This window comes from Diabrotica undecimpunctata, chromosome 1 (assembly GCF_040954645.1).
Source record: "Diabrotica undecimpunctata isolate CICGRU chromosome 1, icDiaUnde3, whole genome shotgun sequence".
In the NCBI taxonomy this organism is placed as follows: domain Eukaryota; kingdom Metazoa; phylum Arthropoda; class Insecta; order Coleoptera; family Chrysomelidae; genus Diabrotica; species Diabrotica undecimpunctata.
The window spans coordinates 50,944,060-50,964,049 of NC_092803.1; the positions used below are offsets into that span (position 1 = coordinate 50,944,060).

The 19,990-nt window shown below is 33.8% G+C and overlaps 1 protein-coding gene across 1 annotated transcript in view; it reads left to right on the forward strand.

Moving 5' to 3' along the window:
- Positions 1 to 233: 233 nt before the first annotated feature.
- The window catches only part of Lis-1 (LisH and WD40 domain-containing Lis-1), a 91,501-nt gene continuing 71,744 nt past the window's right edge, over positions 234 to 19,990 (forward strand). Inside the window, exons 1-2 of the mRNA XM_072542362.1 lie at positions 234 to 387; positions 14,187 to 14,266. Of these exons, the coding sequence (XP_072398463.1) occupies positions 14,229 to 14,266 (38 nt within the window). The 5' untranslated portion in view covers positions 234 to 387; positions 14,187 to 14,228. The remainder of the gene's footprint in view (positions 388 to 14,186; positions 14,267 to 19,990) is intronic.

The following is a 19,990-nucleotide window of genomic DNA, read 5'->3' on the forward strand; positions in this document are numbered from 1 at the left end:
GTGATCTTGTTCTATGATAGTCTCTTTTAAACATAAATTAAATTAGTCACTGTAAACGATAAAATGTACCATTTTTGGACTTTGGAGTACCTTGTTTTGAATATATAAGGTAATTTAAAAATCACAAATAAAGATTAATAATATCCACAAAACATAAATTAATCAATACATTAGGTTTTAGATTAATTCAAATCTGGGGGAATTGGCTATTCAAGTTGGCAGCTTTGGTGATTAGTCATTCAAAAATGTTGAATTTTCATATTTCATGCGCATTGTATTCGTGTGGATTGTGGTAGTTGGTAGTGTTGGTGTTTCTTAATATCTGATTAAAATACGTAGACTGTAGTTTGTGAAATTCTACCTCTTTGTAATTTCCTTGGAGGAAGTGTAAGTACAATCTTTATCCCTTATGAATCCTTTGCAAATATTAAAATGAGATGAGTGTTAGCAGCATAATGTAGTACAACAAAATCTTAACCAAAATGGCCGATATCGATTTTATCTTTAGACTTAAAAATCGTTTAAATGGTATTGTGAAATTTGAGAGATTCTCATAGACACAAACAAAGAACTACTGGAGAGATATCGCAAATATTTTTGTACGCATTTAACATTATTTAAATACGTTAGGAAGGTAGTTTGTTAGGATTTGACAGTTAAAACTACCTGCCAACCTTCTGCTTTGAATCATTCTTATTTGTTGTTCTTTAACCTTTGAATAATTAATCAAGAGTTATAATTAATTCCAAATTTGTTACTAATTAGAATTACATATGAAGATATTTGCATTGTGAAGATGATACTATTATGAAACGTCTCCATAATGTATGCTCGAGGATTAGTTTTGTCCTTAACGAAAATCTATGTAAATTTGTCACATATTGATTCTGAATTGCTTATATAAATATATATGCCAGCATTTTGATTATCTTCGTGCATGTAGACAATACATATTGGGGTATTGGAAAAGATTTGCTGATGGTATCAAGGTTATTTGGAGAAAATACAGTTGATGTTGATGGTCACATTTTGATTGATTTGATTCGTGGGCCTTATGTGGATTGCTTCAGGGGCCTTATGTGGGACCAGGGTGTATTAGTTGAATATTGGAGAGCCAATACAAAATTTAATAAAAAAATGAAACTGAAGAAAGACACAATTGCCAAAGGGTTATTTGGAAGATTTATTTTTATTGCAAAGTATTATTTTTATTTTCCCTGTTTATGTGGCATTCTTTCCTTAAATTATTTTAAAACAGAAGGCATGAAGGTGCGTTTTCAAACAATTATAAGTATTCTTTAGTTTCTTATACTTAAATTTATTATTTAGCAGTATCAGTACTGGTTAGTAGTACAAACTATATTAGATATATCTAGGGCTTTGTGCACAATAAATATTTTTAATTAGATTTTTTCTTTTTTTTTTTTTTTTTTAATAATAAGCTTACTATGTCAGAGGTGATTATTATAGATACTTTCAATTTTGGTTGGAGTGTTTTCTGTTAATTTTTTTTTAAATCAAAGGTTTCTAGATGAAGGATATATTGCTGTTGTGCGTGAAAAGGGGAACCAGTCATAAAAGACGAAAATGAGAAAAACCCTATTTAAAATTTTACAAGAACAAATGAAATTGTTTTACAGATGTTTAAAATAATTTACTTGCAATTTATTTTTACATGTACTTTTCCTAAATAGATTAAAAATTTTATACTGAATATTTTGTGAACAAAATGTCATAAAGTGATATTCGATTGACTTAGGTACCTCATTTTTCACAAATACGCACATGACTTACCTCTTTCGTAATAGAACATAAGAATGATAACACTGGATCATGAAAGATTTTATTATGTTAATACAAGCTTACATAAATTTAACATATTTAATTACTAAAAAACCTTAAGCATTAATGACTTATACCTACTAATTACTACAAAACTAACTAGAAGATACTTCAAACTTTTAAGTGTCATCAAAAGTTGAGGAATTAGGGAACAAATCCAGTAAGTTTTTCTGTGAAAAGAATTTTATAAAACTCCACAAAGTGATTCTGACATATTATATATTACTAAGTCCATCAGGTGTTTTTTCTCTTCTAACGTTATAGGCACATGCTTGTTATATGCCCCCTTGTGTAATAAAGTTGTAGTTGCTTTTCTCTCTTTTAAATCTAACGATCCAAAAAAAACTGTCTACACTTTACTTTGTTATTAACCACCAAAAAAAAAAGCTTTGCATTTCTGTAACTAAATTTAATTTTTTCTTTCTACTTGCTGAATTAGTTGAGCCCAATTATGTGGATGTTATATGTGATTAAATGTCCACAACTGCCTCTTCTAAAACAACTCATTATTCATAGGTTTGGTGTTGGCAGGCATTTCTGGAGATCAAAAGTAATAGTCTTCATTTTAACATCATCCTTAGTCATAAGTTGATCATCTTTGCTTTTATATCCTTAATTGCCTCGTAAATGGTGTTCATTTAACTGTTTTTTTAGTTGTGTTTTATCCTTATTCTTGCACATATGTATGTGCATGTATTTTCATGAATCAATTTTAAATCTTGTTACTAAAATTTGAATTGAATTTTTGCATTTGTATATAAAAAAAATATTGTACACTAGTTACACTGTTTCTGAAAAAAGTGAGTCATATCATTTACAATTATACACAATAAACATGCAACACAAAATACACAAACATATAACTATACAAACTCATAATAACAAAGAAATATTAGAGTGAGAATTTGATATCCCCAGGGGACAAACACCACCATTAGATTTTTTCAATTAAAAGCAGGCTATTTATTGCCTACAAGATCAAGGCCAACTAAGTCAACCATCAATTTTGAAAAAACATAACCTTGCTAACTTTTTCGTTTACACACTCACACAATTTAAAATAATCTTTATTGAAAATGATTTCCAGAGTCGAAATTGAAACATCAAACATTGGTTAAAAATTTATGTTTCATTTCAATCAATTGTGACTTAATCCCATATAAACATAATATTTGAAACTGTAATAATTACATTTTAGTACTACGAAGTTTCTGGTAATAATAGATCTTTGTGAGCCCTAAAAAATGCAGGGAGATAGTAGTCCAGGTACTGCTGTTCGTTTCTGTTAACTTACTTATGTAATTTCGTCATGTTCTAATAAATCTTCATGTCTGCTATGCAGTCTATAGAAGTTTATTTTGTTTACTTGTAATCTTTATTTTACTTTTTATTTTTATTCGAATTTTACTAAAAGCCAGCTGTGTTCAATTTGCTCTACCCTCATTTTGTGAAAGGTGTATTTATTTCGTTCTGGGATGGAAATAGGTGTTCTTGAAGTGTCATTCATTGTATTAGCATACATTAATCATTGACTTGTCAATGTCATTTTGGACATACTCATTATATTGCTGTTTAATGCCTCTATAATCATTCTGAGCATCCAATTCTCTCATTAGTGAGAGCTTATCAAAGAGACTATGAGTATAAGATTTGGAAAGGTTTTAACAATGTTGTATCAGAAACGAACTGTCTCTTAATGTTAATAAGCTGGAGATACAGGTTTCAAGAAGTTTGGGCCATATAACAGTAAATCAGGAGAAATCAATCAGGAGAAATTAAAAAAAAATGGAGTTTATTTTTGATTTGGGAGTGTATTTCGATGGGCGAGCGTTATAACTTGTTGCAATTAATAGTGCAAGGAAGAATACAGGGTAAAAGGAGTTGCGGAAGAAGACGCATCTCCTGGTTAAACAATTTGTGAGCTTGGTTTAACTGCACTTCTGCTGACCTCTTTAGAGCAGCAGTATCGAAAGTGCGAATTGCCATGATGGGTGCCAACCTTCTTAGAGGAGATGGCTCATGAAGAAGAAGAAGAAGAGGAACTCAGTAAGGGCTTGATAATAAACGTGAGCTTAATATGAAGAAAACGTAAGTTCCTGGTAAATACAAAAGCACACAATATCAGAGATAAACTAGTACTAGATAATACAGAAATTCGGCAAATATCCCCATATATATGGTTGAAGCAAGGTGATGTGCCCCTCCACGTAGAGATCCGTCTTTGAACTTACTGGGAGCTGAAAAATTCATTGTTTAGTTCCATTATTATATTTATATCAGTAATGGGTATAAAACTGTAACAAAATTTTACGTTTCAGCTTCTATCTTGTATCTTTTCTTCCAGTAGTAACTGCTGAAAATGGAACGTTTTCCTCTATTATAGTACATTCACCTATCACCATTCAGCATAGAACTAATATTTCGACAGTCTCAAGATTGTTAATGGATCAGGCAGGCCTTTAAATTCAAAACTTCTAGTATAACAAAATCAGTCAATTGTAACATTTACTATATTTACTATAACATTTTTTGCATTTGAACTCTAATCTGCAAATAGTCAGATTTTCGACGTTTCAGAAACACATTTTTTGCCTGTTTCGATCTGTTTTTTTATTGTAACCATAGAATTCCGCAGTCCAAATATTTAAACTGCTTGACTGGTTTGGTCTACTCCGACTACATATATTTTGCCTTTTTATTATTTATATTGATACTTAAAATCTTCGTCTTCAAACTATTTATTTTCAAATCCTATGTTGTAGATTATATTCCACCGTTAGGCAGTCTGCAGTACCCCAAGAAATCTGGGTACTGCGGTCCCCCCTGGTGTGTGGGATTCAGTCCGCTCTCTCGATCCAGACACCCGTGAAGCCTCACACCAGCCACACACCAGCCTCAGGCATCTGGTACATGTTCTTAGCAAACGTTACTTTGGCTGCCCCGCTGCTGACCCTCTCTCTACTCCATGTCAGTAATGTCTTCTGTCACTATCTTGTCTCACTCTTTCGAGTGTTTCCTTTTTTGGTATTATTTTTGTTATTAGGTCTACTATCACGTTAAAGTTCTCTGCATTTTGCATGGCTATAGTTATTATAATCTGTGGTGTTGTCTCTCCTAGCCTTGTTCTCATATCTTGTTGTTTATCGTGAAAAGCGTTGCAATGGAAAAGGCAATGCTCTGCGTCGTCGCGCACTCCACATTTTATACATAAATCGTCTTAATCGTCAGCCGAGAACTCTCCTCCTTTAACTGGGCTTGGGACCAGCAACTTAAACCCCCTAATCCACGCATATGGATTAATACTGCTGAGATAACAGTTGATACCAAGAAACCATGAAGATTACTGGAAACATGTATAATGAAAAAAATCAGATATATCATAGAAAAACACTATGGGACAGACAACATAATAGAGATCTCATCAGGTATATTAGAGCAAAACACTATAGGACAGATAACGCTACCTATGATTTTATATCAAAAATTTTAGAAAAACTAGAGGCAAAGATGAAAACACTGGGTGTTTTTTTGGACCTATCTAAGGCTTTCGATAGTCTAGATCATGTTCAATTATTACAAAAAGTACATCGTTATGGAATACAGGGACAGGCATTAAAATGCATAAAATCATTTCTCACAGATAGGTCACAAAAAGTAAGCTTGTAATTTAAAATTAGGCATACCACAAGGGAGCGTCGTGGGGCCTTTTCTCTTTTTGGTCTACATAAACGACTTTCCAAATGCGGTGGTTAGTGGTTCCTCAAACCTTGTAAATTTCTCTGATGACTCAAATGCGCTTTTCTGGGAAAAACATTAGAAACACTCCTCACAGGGGCAGAGCAAACTCTAAGCTATAAGTTTTTGTTTACTTTAGAACCAGCCAGTCACGAGAACAGTTCCCATACAATCAATTTTCTATAGCAAAACACGGAAACTGCTAGATCAGTTAAATTTCTTGTCTTCATATTTACCAGAACCTGAATTGGGGGGAATAAATACAAAATACGACAAAAAAACTGAATAGAGCATGCTACTCATTAAGGATATTGAAGAGCTATCTGGACCAGATGATTTTACTATTATGCAAACTTTTATTCTGTTATACGATATGGAGTAATCTTCTGGGGTGCTGCAGTGGATGGCTCAACTGTCTCTATAGTCCAAAAAAGGCAGTCCGGGTAACCTTAGGACTAAATGCGGGAGAATCCTGTAGAGGCCGATTCAAATCACTCAATACACTCACTTTCTCAGCCATCTATGTATTTGTATGTATTAAGTTCCTTTTTAAAAATTTTACTTTGTTTTATCACCTGCTTACCAATCATGAATATAACACAAGAAGCCTTAATTTGAATTTCCCACTTCACAGATTGTCTCTAACAGAGAGAAGTCCTTTGTATGCATGTGTTAAATTTTACAATACTCTTCCATCTGACATTCAACAGGAAACACACTATAGAGCTTTTAAAAGAAAGCTTTTCCCACATAGTTAACATTGAGAGCTATACTGTGGCGGAGTGCCTGGCCTATCCTTCTCCCTGATCAGCATATTTAATTTGTAATGTTAATATACAAGCTTATAAATGATAGCAATGTTTTAGAGGCTATAACTTGGTTTTTCAATACCATTTATACCAGCGGACAACTACCTAATCCTTGGTCTAATTCACTGTTTATAGCTCTACCTAAGAAGACAACAGCAAAAACCTGTTCTGATTATAGAACGATCAGTTTGTTAAACGTTTTATTGAAAATTTTTCTGAAGGTAATACATGGTCGTATCTACAATAAATGCGAGGAATACCTGGATGACACACAGTTTGGTTTCCGTAAAGGGGTTGGAACGAGAGAGGCACTGTTTGGAATGAACGTACTTGCTTAAAGATGTCGAGATATATCTGTATACATATACTGTTGTTTTATTGACTTCCAAAAGGCATTTGATCGTGTTGAGGACTCTATATTGATCGAAGCTCTAAAAGACATTGGGTTGGGAGCAGAGATGTTCGAATAATTGCAAATTTATATTGGAATCAAACAACATCAGTTTTAGTAGATGGTGTGGAATCACAGGCTCTTAATATTAAAAGAGGAGTACGGCAGGGATGCCTCTTGTCACCCCTGCTTTTCAACGTTTACCCCGAAATTTTCAGAATAGCACTTTCTGAAAAACAAGAAGGAATACTTGTGAATGGTGAAGTCTACAATAATTTGCGATATGCGGACGATATTGAGGGAGGTGTTTGTTTAGATTTTAATGATTGCTGCTTGAATTTTTTCCGTAATATAAGGTTGGACTGAATGGTGTTTCATTTTTGATTTAATAATAACGGCAGAACCTGCATGTGCTCCTCCGTCTGGATGGTTTGCATAATACACAGTATAGTAAGGTATCTTAATAACTGTTCTTTGTATGGCATGGCTTTCAGATATTAATAAAATGTCTATATTATACATTTTTAAAAACAGTGATATCTCTAATATATGGTTTGAAATGCCATTAGCATTCCACGACGCAATTCATACTGACTTGAAAGCTATTTTGTTATTTTGTTAATGACTGTAGTTAACATGATTAAAATCATGCTATTTTGGTTTAAGAGTTGAGAGAACATATTTTTGAATTCGTTTAGAAAATTTGATAGTTTATCTGCTAATTCATTGTTATTTTTGTTATCTGCATTTATGTTTCCAATGGTAGCATCTCTATGACTGATTCTGTTGAAATTATGAGCATGATGTTGGGTAGGTATATTTACATTGGAATTGTTGACAGGATTTTGAGTGGTGATTTGTCATGGTATCTGACATTTAGTAGTTCACGATAAACAGAACAGCCTCTGTAATTGGAAGGATAGTCTCCATTGCAGTTAGTGCAAGTTGCTGGCATGTTTTTTGGTTTCTTGCAGTCCTTTGTGTTGTGTGATCCAGCGCATTTTACGCAATTATATGGTTTTGCATAGTACATTTTAGTGTGCCCGTATTCTTGACATCGTGTACATTGTGGTATATTTCTTTTAATTTTCGGTAGTTCAACCCTCTTTTTTGCAATGTTGTATATACTGTAGTTCAAATATTTCTTTGTTGTTTGTTTGAGGCCCGAGGTCCACAAAAAATAATGGTAATGGTTCACGGCTTAATCTGTGTCTGACATTTGTAACGTTCCTACCTTATGACCCTTTTTCTGGATTTCCACTTTTATTTCATCTATCTGAAAAGATTGATGTAGATCTCGAATAACTGCTCTGTATGCTCTGTCTTCCTTAGGTTGGTATGTATGATGGACGATATTTTCCTCTCGTACGTGATGTATTAGTTTTCTGTAGGGTTCAGGTGTCTTTGGTAAAATTTTTATTGTGTTGTTTATTAAGGCTTTAGTGAAGTAAGTTTCTACTTCTACTGCTTGAGCTAAATTATCTATCATTTTACTATAGTTATTCACGCCATATATAAAAATTGGAGGGGGTTTTGAGATTGGTGGATTTTTATTCGTATCATTTACGGAGTTTTCCTGTGGAAGTGGCTGAAACCTATTTGAGAGTGCAATTAGAGCTTCTTCTCTTGAATCTTGACATTTAAGCTTTTTTCTTTTTGATCTTATTGTTTGCCATGAGTGTTTATTATTTTGAGAGTCCTCTTGTTCTTCATCTGATATCGAATCATATTCATTCTGTGTTTCTGGATTATTTTTTAAGTTTAAGTTAGCTTGAGAGTTTGATGTAGAATGAGAAAAGTTGGTTTGCTGGGCAACTACTGGCTGTACCTGATATTGTTGTTGATAATTATCGAAAGGTATCATTTGGTTGACTGTTGGTTGATTTGAGCACAATGGTGGATCTTGAGTATTTATTTGACTCACTTGGTAATACGGATTTATTAGATTTGTAGGCTCGTTCTGCATTACAGTTGGAAACTGCACTGTAGGGTACTGAAAATCATTTGATCCTGGTCCGTTCCCTGTTGGAAACATTTTCTCTTCACTTCTCACTTTTATTTCACATTGACTGGATAAATAAAAATTTATTTATTTACCAATACTCAATTTAAATATACCAAATTTCGAGAAGATTAATAATTAGTTAGCACAAATACAACTATCTTCAGAAAACCGCCAAAAATTAATATTTTTCGGGGAGAATCCCAAAATTCACATTAAGTTTTAAATAAGTAGAATGAATGAGCACATACTAGTAAAAATAGCACGAGATAAATCACCATACAGCCTAAGAAGCATAGGAAAGGGTGTAGAATATCATTATCATACTTTTCTTTTCCTCTATCCTTATGTTGGGCCTGCTTTCCTAATTACATTTCTCCATAAGTTTCTAAGTTGTCACATACCAATACCTCTTACCGACAATGTCTTGTCTAAGCGTCCCTCCCCAGTCTTCTTTGGTCTTCCTCTTCTACTCTTTAAGTATATCTCGACTACTAATCACCTTATGGTGATTAGCGTCTTGATGTTGAAGATACTCGAACCAACTTAAACTTTGCCCTCTCATTTTGGTATCAATTTGTGCCACCACTAGACTACTCCCAATGTACTCATTTTTAACGTTATCTTTTTTTGTTACTCCACTTTGATTTAGAAAAGATATTTTTAGAAAATATTTCCCCAATTAAATAATTCTAAAAACTATGAGGTGTTAATTTCCGATACGAGTGTATTAAACTCCTTCAGAATTTTTATTGTTTTCACATAATTCTATTTGAGGTCATTCATCGTGAAAGAATCCCTACAAAAATTTTACTTCTCAAATTTCTTGAAGACAGTTATCTCCTTAAAAATTATAAGTCATTATTAGTTATGGAATGAGACAATTATGGTTAATGCTCTTTTTTGTTCTGAATTCTTTTGTTGGGTTTCATAATCGATAGTTCTGTGGAAATCAATGAATGTGCACTGGTTTTTATAAGACATGTCTTTTAATTTCGACCATTAAAAATTTAGTAGATTTTTTAAAATAATAAATATAGTGAATAAATAGATGCACATAAAGGGTTTTTTTTAGAGGTATAGAACTTTTAAATGGAATAAAACAAAGATGATTTTTTTAAATTGACATGAAATTAACTTTATTCGAAAGATAATCTTTTGGCATTATAATTTAAATATGATTTCTGGCATATGGCTGCCACTGCTGGCTCTGACGTAGTCTAATCTGGAGGTCCAATTTTCAATCACTTTTTCCAATATTTGTCGCCGTATATCAAGTAACAACCGATTTTATCGATATCATAAAATAAATTATTATTGATAGTTATTAGCTCAATGAAAAAGGTATGTCATTGGCTATACGTGCACATGATAAACTAAAATATATAATATCTTGTAAAGTGAAATTAGAACAATCAATAGGTTCCTAAAGAGGCTATATATGAAATGGATTTTTTTATTCCGAACATATGTATAACGTCAAACAGCAAATCTCATAACGCTTGTTAGTTGCACTTTATATTTCATCATTACTCTGGTAAATACTCCAAAATAAGAACATATTCACATACATTTAAATTCTTACGAGCACAAATAAACGACAAGGCCACTATTTTCAGACAAAACCTCTCCCCTATTCCAAATTCCGGCGACATCCTTTTCATATTCCATGAAATAGAAGTACATTCTTCCCTTCGACCAGACTTCTAGACTGCATTCGTTTCTTTTATTTTCGGAAGGTGTTGAATCGTTGCCAAAAATCGTCGGATTCAGATGCACTCGAGTATCTCTGTTCGTTCCCTCTTCACACACGCTATTCTAAAATTGTTTCAGGTCCCTACATGCGTGCGTTCAAAAATATTTTTAGTACTCGAAAGCGGGATATTAGGAAATAAGAGATTTGATAGCTTACCTGTGATGTTTATGCTTTTATTGAAAACATGTGATGTAATATTTCCAATAGGCTACATTATTGTGATGTTATGTTATGGTTATATTGCTTCTAATTAGCTGGTGTTACATATAAAAAGGATTTTCAAAAGCTACAACTTTTACGAGAGTGCTCACTTTGTAAATACTCGTGTATGTGTTATATGTATAAAAATCAGAATTAACCAAATTGCATACTCGTACCAACCAGGTCGTGTTAAATTCTTTAAATAAAAAGAAATCGAATCAGTTATTAATGTACAGCTACATCTCAAATTGGGCCTGAAATATCTGTCTCCATCATTGGTGGTCATGTGCCGCTGGTCTCGAAGTTCTGGAACACATCTTTGCTGGTATAACTTAACGGCCTTTTGGCAATCTGTCTTTATCCATTCTCACTATAAGTCTCTGGAGCTAATTCTGAGATGGGTGTTTCTTTGAAAAGTTAATGAAGTTAGTGGTTATATCTGGATCCCCATTAGTCCAGTCGTCAGAGAGTTGACTCCTAAAAATCATACGAACAAGCTGAATTTTGTCAAGAATATCAATTTTGGGACCCCAAAAAAATTGCAAAACAGTTTACCACTTTTACCCCCGGGCTTCCCCCTAAAACCCCGCCCCCGCAGGGGGGTAAAAACGCAAAAAAATCGATTTATCAAGAATCTGTACACTGCAGAAAAAAATGTTTCAAATAAAAAATGTAGCTGAGATAATTATAAACAATAATGTTTTAAAACACTTTTTGTTTAGAATGAACCGTTCCCTTAGAAACAATGCTTGAAACAATGAAGCGACCGTCGATTTTGAATGTCAGTTATGCGCACGAAACAATGTTCAATACAATTTGTATCAGCTCGACGGTAAAAATTCGATATCTTTTGATCCAAGTGTCCTATCGACAAAATTCAAGAAGACGTTCAAAATCGTCGGTCGCTTCAAGCGTTGTTTGTGAGAGAAGGGTTCATTCTACACAAAAGGTGCTAATAAACACATTTGTTTAAAATTATCTCAGCTACATTTTTTATTTAAAATATTTTTTTCTACGGCGTATAGATTTTTGGTAAATCGAGTTTTTTGTGTTTTTACCCAGGGAGGTTTTAGGGAGAAGCCCAGGGGTAAAAGTAGTAAACTCTTTTGCATCCTTTTTGGGGGTTCAAAATTAATATTCTCGGCAATACTCATCTTGTTCGTATGATTTTTAGAGGTTCAGTGGCATTTTCGTCTCTGACGATTGGAGTACATTTATAGTGTCTAGTATTCGTATCAGTACCTTTCTTTCAAAGATGTCCATGCGGTTTACAGATTTTTGAGTAAATATTCAAGTTTAACATCCATAGCCCACTATCGGTTGGATTATGATCTTATAGATTCGTATCTTAGTCCTTGGTGTCCGTCTCGTGATTTAAATATCTAGTTCATAGCAAAGTATGCCGTATTGGATAGGATGAGTCTTGTGCTAAGCTCTGCATCGTAAATGTTGTCCTTTGTGAGTTGATTCCTAAATGGATAAAGCTATTTATTTGTTTTTTAAGTTGTCATCTGTCAGGTAGGGTCGTGTTGCTGTCGTTCTCTCCGATCGGCTTTGTACTAGAATTTTAGTTTTTTTTTGTGTTTATTGACACACCTATTTGTTTAGCATGTGATTTAAGATCCATATACGTATTCTCGCCTGTTTCTTTGGTTCTGCTTATGATATTTATGTCATATGCATAAATGCTGCCAGTTCGACCAATTTACTGATAAGTGTGTTGTTTCTACCTTCTGACGTTTTTCTAACTACGTATTCCAGTGCCAAATTAAACAGTGTTGGTGCCAGCCCATCACCCTGTTTTAATCCTTGTGTTGTTTTAAATGGTTCTGTAATCTCACGTTGTATCTGTACCTGAAGTCACTGTTCGTCATTGTCATTCGGATGAGCTTAACTAATTTGGACGTTACTTCAAATGTACTTAATATTTTGTATATTAACAATCTTTTGGTAACATAAATTGAGAGTTTCATTGCTATACAACAAGTCGTGTAGATACAGTGAATTTTTGAAATTAGCAAGTCGGTCGAAAAATGGATCTTAGCCGAGAACATTTTCGAGCAATAATTTTTTACAATTTTCGGGGAGGATTCTTCCAACAACAATGTCTCGCTGAAATGGTTTCTGTGTTTTTGGAATGAAGCACCACACCAGTCAACTATTTCCTGCTGGTATTGAGAATTTCAACGTGGTCGCTCCAGTCTCAGCGACGAAAAGAAAATTTCCACCCAAAACAGCAGTCACACAGCAAAACATGCATGCGGTTTTCGTCAATGGGTATCGAAAAACATTGGAACGGTTCAACAAAGCTCAAAAAACGTTTATAGTATTGTTAGTAGTGATGAATCTTGGATTTACTCCTGCGAACCGGAAAATAAACACCAATCGGCTGTGTGGGTGTTTCACGATGAGGAAAAACCAACAAAAGTGATCCGTTCTCGAAGAGTGTTAAAGAAAATGGTCGCAACTTTGTGTCAAAATCTGGTCATGTGGCAACAATTACTTTAGAAGATTGAAAACCGTTTGTTTACCAGAAATTATCGCGAAACTTCGGCAAAGCAACACACAACGGCGAATCATTCTACATCAGGACAATGCAAGTGCTCATACTAGCCAAAAGACAATAGAGTTTTTGGAACTTCAAAACATCGAATTGTTAAACCGTCGACCGTATTGCTCCGACCCAAGTCCCAACGACTTCTTTACTTTCACAAAGATCAAGAACAATGCGTGGGCAACGATTCCAGTAGCCTGAAGAAGCCATCGATGCCTTTAAAACAGCGATTTTGCAGGTGTCAACTGAAGACGAATAACGGTTTTACCAATTGGTTTGAAAGGATGCAGTATATTGATCTTGGTGGGAGATATTTTGAAAAGCATTTAAGTTCTTTAAGTCTATATATTGAAATGATATTTATTTAACTGCTGTCTTTATTTAATTTATAATGTCTTTATTAAAAGGTTCTTATTTTAATTTATTAAAAAGCACAATAATTTATATTAATTTATTTAACGAACTATACATAATTTATATAGGCGAGCGTGACATTTAAATCGCGGCCGCGGGTTCAGATATTAACTGACCCTTCCAAATAAAATGTCCTGTTAATATATGCCAGTGCCGTTAGCTAGAACCATCGACAGCCTTCTCGACTAGCGGCGAAATTATAACGGTAAAGGCAAACGGGTATTTTCACCTGAAGGTCCCTTCAGGTAAATAGAAGCCTCTCGTAAAATCTAAAACATAAACATGTGAATAAAAATATGTTTACAGGTTAAAACTATGACTCATATTTTTACGTAACAATATTTTTTGTCTTTATGGCTATATCCAAAACTAAAAAGATAACCCTCGTACTTTAATTCTGTGGTAGCCATAGAGTAGTACGGAATAAAAATACTATTTACTCTTTACTGTCTTTATTTTCAATTGTATCTTTTTTGTTTCAGGTAATGATATAGAAATTTTTCAGTCAGCTTCGGAACATTATCATGAAAATGGTTTTATCCCAACGCCAGCGAGAAGAGCTGTAAGTCATTTTCAGTTTCATTTTTATTTTATTTTACGTAGAAATAAAATATATAATCATAAGCATGATTGTAGTAAAAATCATCTCAGTATGTTGTTGGATATAATTGGACCAACTGTCAAACTTGGCGTCTTTTATTTTTTATATATAATAATGCTCTAAGTAATATCATTACAGTGGATATTAGTAAATAAATAAGATCAATTAGATGGTGAGATAGTACTCCTGTTTCATGTATTTAAATCATGATGATTATGGTACCGAACTGTGATTATCTCTCTTGTTTTATATGAATATATTTCGGTTTCGGGAGATGTGCGGTTTAAATGTTATCTAAGCCATCCGATAAAACCGTCGAAAATCCACAATAATTGGTTATCACAAATTCACATTTAAGGCGTGTTATCAATAATTCAAAGATACGCTTTGATGATCCACCAGATCTGACGATGTTATATAATTGTCTTTTTGATGAAAAAATGACAATCTATAGTAACAAAAACACAGCGGATAAGATGATATCGACATTAATTTTTAAATGAGTAAAAATACGAAAAATTTTATGGATATGAAATATACGAAAATAGTGAAATATGTAGAACAAATGCGAAAATACAGTGTACTAATTATACGAAAGCAAACCAGAAATTGAAAAAGAAAACAATTAATTTTCAAGTGAAAACAGTTATAGTTTCTACTATAGAGATTCTAGAACTTAATAAAAGAATATTTGTTAACAACTTCCAGGCATTTGTAAATATCTTATAGGCGTTGTTATTTATTAATAACCAAAATCTTATGAATCATGCGACTAGTGTATATTTTTTTCCTCAATTTCAAGCGCCGGTTTCTACTCGTATAAGTGAGTTCTTCTATTTAGGCAAATGAAAAACATGTAATGTTGCGGTAAAATCTGCACAGCATAGCTGTGTATCTTTGCATTCAGAATCAAATCCTTAACAAAAAATCGTTAAAGGTTCGCTCCGTTTACAAACAGATTATCATCAGCGGAAATATTCACCGGGAGATCTAGTCCCTTTATCCCCATATCCTTGACAATGGAAGTGGAAAATGGGCGTTATCGGTCGCTGTGCCAACCGAATGACGTCTGAGTCGTCGCCGCCGCCGGCGACGGCATCCACCGACCGCCAACGCTGCGACGCCGGCTTCTAGCTATCGATTTTTTATATTAAACTTGAATGCCTTATAGCCTCGTCCTTATCGTGCCCTTTCGTTCCCCATGAATGGAACTATTTATATAAATGTAAACATAATACCGCAAAAATACAGATCTTTGATAATGTGTTTATTGACTTGACTAAATCATATGGCAACAAGAAGCTGCGATTATAGACATATTTCAGGATCTTTTAATTCAGGAATAAAAATGGCCGAGTTTTTCTGCTCAGACTTTTGTCAGGCAGAAATGGTTAGTCGTAATTGTTTTAAGCTAAATGATTAATAATTTGAATCCACTGGCTCTCTCAATTGGCTTGCTTCGGATGGTTTCTGTCTAATACAGTTGCAACATTACATTTTTTCCAAAAAAAAAAAACAAGTTTCTGGGGAATCAAGTCTCCCATTATCCACTTATAAGGTGTGATTGTAAATTGTACTCATGTAATAATTGGCGGATTTTGGTGTTGCATAAGGTTATTTGGGCTCAAACACGAACTTTCGAAAACATATTTAACGAATATATCAGTTATGTTTCTAAAAAAACATCGATTTTTTTAAATTTTTTTTATATTTTGTTTAATAAAAAGTTAAGCCCACATTTTACAACTCGCGCGTAGTGAAATTATCATGTGTAGTGATATTTTGGAGCGATTTATGCAAAAAACTGCGATTATAAAGGGTGATACAGGATATGATTGAGAAATCCGACTATGAGATTGAATAATCGTCGAATAAAAGTGCGTGAGATAATAGATATAGTGGGTTTCTGCGCGTTGGTTTTCGATATTGCTCACATCTGAGTAAACCGAATCATTTTAATGTTTCTCCGAGATTTTTTGGCACGTTTTTGCCACAATTCGAAGATCTTTTTGTGACATTTCATAATTATCGATAAAACCTGGATTTACACAATAGTCCAGACGGTATCTGTTTAAAATAAAGATTTTTGGGTGTGAAGTCCAGAAACTCTCCTGACAAACGAAAACCGCAGATTCCTCAGATAATTTTAAGACGATTTAACCCAATTCACCTAGTCCGAAAATGCTTCCTAAGGGAGCTAGAGCTCTTTGAAGATGGCGCCTTGTAAGTAGTTTTTTTTAATAACTCCATAACGCTTCTATTTAGAAAAATAAAAACTGATACGATTATTTATCCTCCATAGTTGATTCGATTCCATTAATTGCGAATTTCTAATACCGGTCATAGGCGTCCGTTTTGGGTAGGTCAACGGGTATTTTTTTTGTCTGTAACATTTGTGATACTAGATTATTAAATTTTCAGATATTCTAGTACTAAAAGGTACTCTTACTTTAAGTCTCTAGGATACACCGTTTTCTAGAAAAATCGATTTGAAAATTTTTTAAGTAGGAAAATCTCCATGTAGCAGTACTTGTACCTTTGTAAAATGAAAGGATATAAATTTTCGTTGTGTAAGATATTTCTTGCAGACGATTTTGAAATTGTGGGATACATGACAGATAGTCTTCGAACGCTAATTTCTAAATTTTCGTAAACTTCCATCTTGATGTGCTGTTACATCATTATGTCGCCCTGTTTCATTATTTTTTGGGAACACTGAACTTGTTTTTCCTAACCAAAAAATATTTCAGCGTATCTACTTTACTGCTCGAGCGTTACACCTCATTTCGCAATAAACTAAATGTATATCAGCGTATTCCTCATTAGTAAAAACCATTTAAAATTATTGTGTTTGAATGCCACAAAGTAAAAACTAAAAGAGAAACTTCACGAATTGACAAGAGTTTGACAATGAAAAACGTAGGTTATAGTTCTGTTGACAGTTCAAAGCCTACTAGTGCAAAAAATATTAATTTAACTTTCATGGCGAAAAAACGAAAAATTTTCAAATCAATTTTTCTCGAAAACGGTGTATCCTACCGACTTCAAGTAAGAGTACCTTTTAGTACTAGAATATCTAAAAATTTAATAATCTCGTATCACAAATGCTTAAAAGTTACAGATAAAAAAGTTATGCATTAAAATACCTGTTGACCTAACCAAAACGTACGCCTATGAACTGTACTAGGAATTCGCAATTAATGGAATCGATCCAACTCTGGACAATAAATAATAGTATCAGTTTTTATTTTTCTAAATAGAAGCGTTATGGAGTTATTAAAAAAAACTACTTACAAGGCGCCATCTTCAAAGAGCTCTAGCTTCCTTAGGAAGCATTTTCGGAGTCGGTGAATTGGGTTAAATCGTCTTAAAATTATCTGAGGAATCTGCGGTTTTCGTTTGTCAGGAGAGTTTCTGGATACCCTGTATACTTCACACCCAAAAATCGTTATTTTAAACAGATACCGTCTGGACTATTGTGTAAATCCAGGTTTTATCGATAATTATGAAATGTCGCAAAAAAAATGAGCAATATCGAAAAGCAACTCGCAGAAACCCACTACATATATCTATTATCTCACGCACTTTTATTCGATATCATAGTCGGATTTTTCAATCATATCCGGGCGGTAGCAGTTTTTGAATATTCACTACGGGGTTCACCATTTGTGCTCATTTTGTGCTTAAATGCGATAACTTAGTTTTTAAACATTAAAATCGAAGAGACAGATTCCATAGTTTTGAATGACGCTCCACTTTGATTTTGGTTGGTCCTAAGACATTATATTGAAAGTATTTTATAACTGCTTCCAAAATCACTCGACACGTTCGCTTTAGCTTGGTCCGAAACAAATTGTCCTACCGATCGATATATAGTGCCAAATTAAAACTATTAATATATTATTTTACCGAATGACTGCGACGATTCCTGAATCGCGCTATGGTGTCAGTCCCCTTAGATGCAGAATAATTCTCGTATTATCTTCTTCTCATTGCGCCGTCTCCTTTCAAAGGTTGGCGATCCAAATGGCAATTGTAGTTTTGGAAACTGCTGCGCGAAAGATTTCTGCGAATGAGCGGTCGAACTATCTCCTCAGGTCTTTCAGCCACGAGTTCTGGCGTCTCCTACTGATCTTTTGCCCTGTACTTTTCCTTCCAGTATAACTTGAAGTAATTCATATCTTCTCGTATTATCGGTCTATCGTTATTTAGTAATAAAAAAATAAATTTAATTCTAAAGTATACTGCGGCAAAACAGTTATGAGAAAATTTAACATTTATAGTCTTAATAATTAAAAAAATTGACATAATAAAGTATGTATCTTATTCCGATCGAAAGAATGTTCACATGGTCACCGCATTTCCGCAATATCTACTTCCTCGAACATTTCTGAAAAAGTATATCGTTTCTAGATCAACGGACCTCATTATCCACAGATTCAGTAACATAAACCGGACCGGCCAGTTTTCACTCGATCGATGGTTTTTCGATCATCAATGAACTATGATAGCGTTGAGTAACAAACAACACCTTGGGCCGATAATGAATCCACACGCAGCTATTAGAAAACTCGTAATCACTTTCATTGACAAGGAGATATCGGATCAGGTTCAGTGCGAAATGTATATGAAACTATTTTTATGTGTCTTTATCACGAGAGCAATGCACTTGAACCGTTTTCTGGGCGTGTCGTTGTGATTGAATCGGGTAATTAATCGATTTTTTAAATACTACCAGTTTCTGTAACGGTTCCGAGTTCTGTTTCCGGTACGGTATGAATGAAACTATCAGATTTGTAATAAGATATACCTGGCGCCCGTGGCAAATTAGTTGCTGAATGATATTAGATATTTAAGTAGTATACAAATAAAAAAACTATATTTTCGTTATATCGAAGATTTCACTTAAGAATTGGAAATATAAAAAATACAAAAATCCACTATACTCAGAGCAGATGCTCCAGTTGACACAGAATTTAGATTTCTATATGCAAAACAAACAACATTCTCTAATTCGTAGATCAAATTAGTTCTAATTTTCCGACTGTTGTATTTGTTTTTTGCAATTGCGACAAAGGCGGTCTACTTCTCCAACATCTAGGCTCACGTTTCATAGTCATTGTATCATGGCATTTTTCGTACCATGTCTTCCAGACATTTATAGCTGTTCTCCAATGGTTCGAACTTGATGACCCCGTGAATTTTGACTAGCCATTTCGTGTTCTAATTGTAAAGTTTTCTGTCAATCACTTTCTCTCAAACCATTACCGAACATATTTACCGAACTGTAGAAAATAAGCAGTAGTTAGCTTAGAACAACAACAGGCTTCCTTACTGGACATGCGCCATGCATACAATGGGGTTGTTTAAGTTGCAGACTATGTAGCAGAGAATCTGAAACACTCAACATGTAAGTAGTCATGAATAGTAAAAAAAGTTCTGTCTTTTATGCTGGATTCTACTTCGTAGTTGCGTTTTGTATACTTGTTGCAGATGGCTATTTCCAAAGCATTTTTCCACTCGATTGAATAAGATCTGATAATATTTTTCTTAAGCCTCAGAAATCGATCTTAAAATGTCCATAGTGTTTCCTCGTAAAGTCGCAGTCAAAGAAACAGTCTTTTCTTCTGTCCAATGGGTACAACAAACTCATGTGGTGTCTTGATTATTATTTTCTTCATCTTT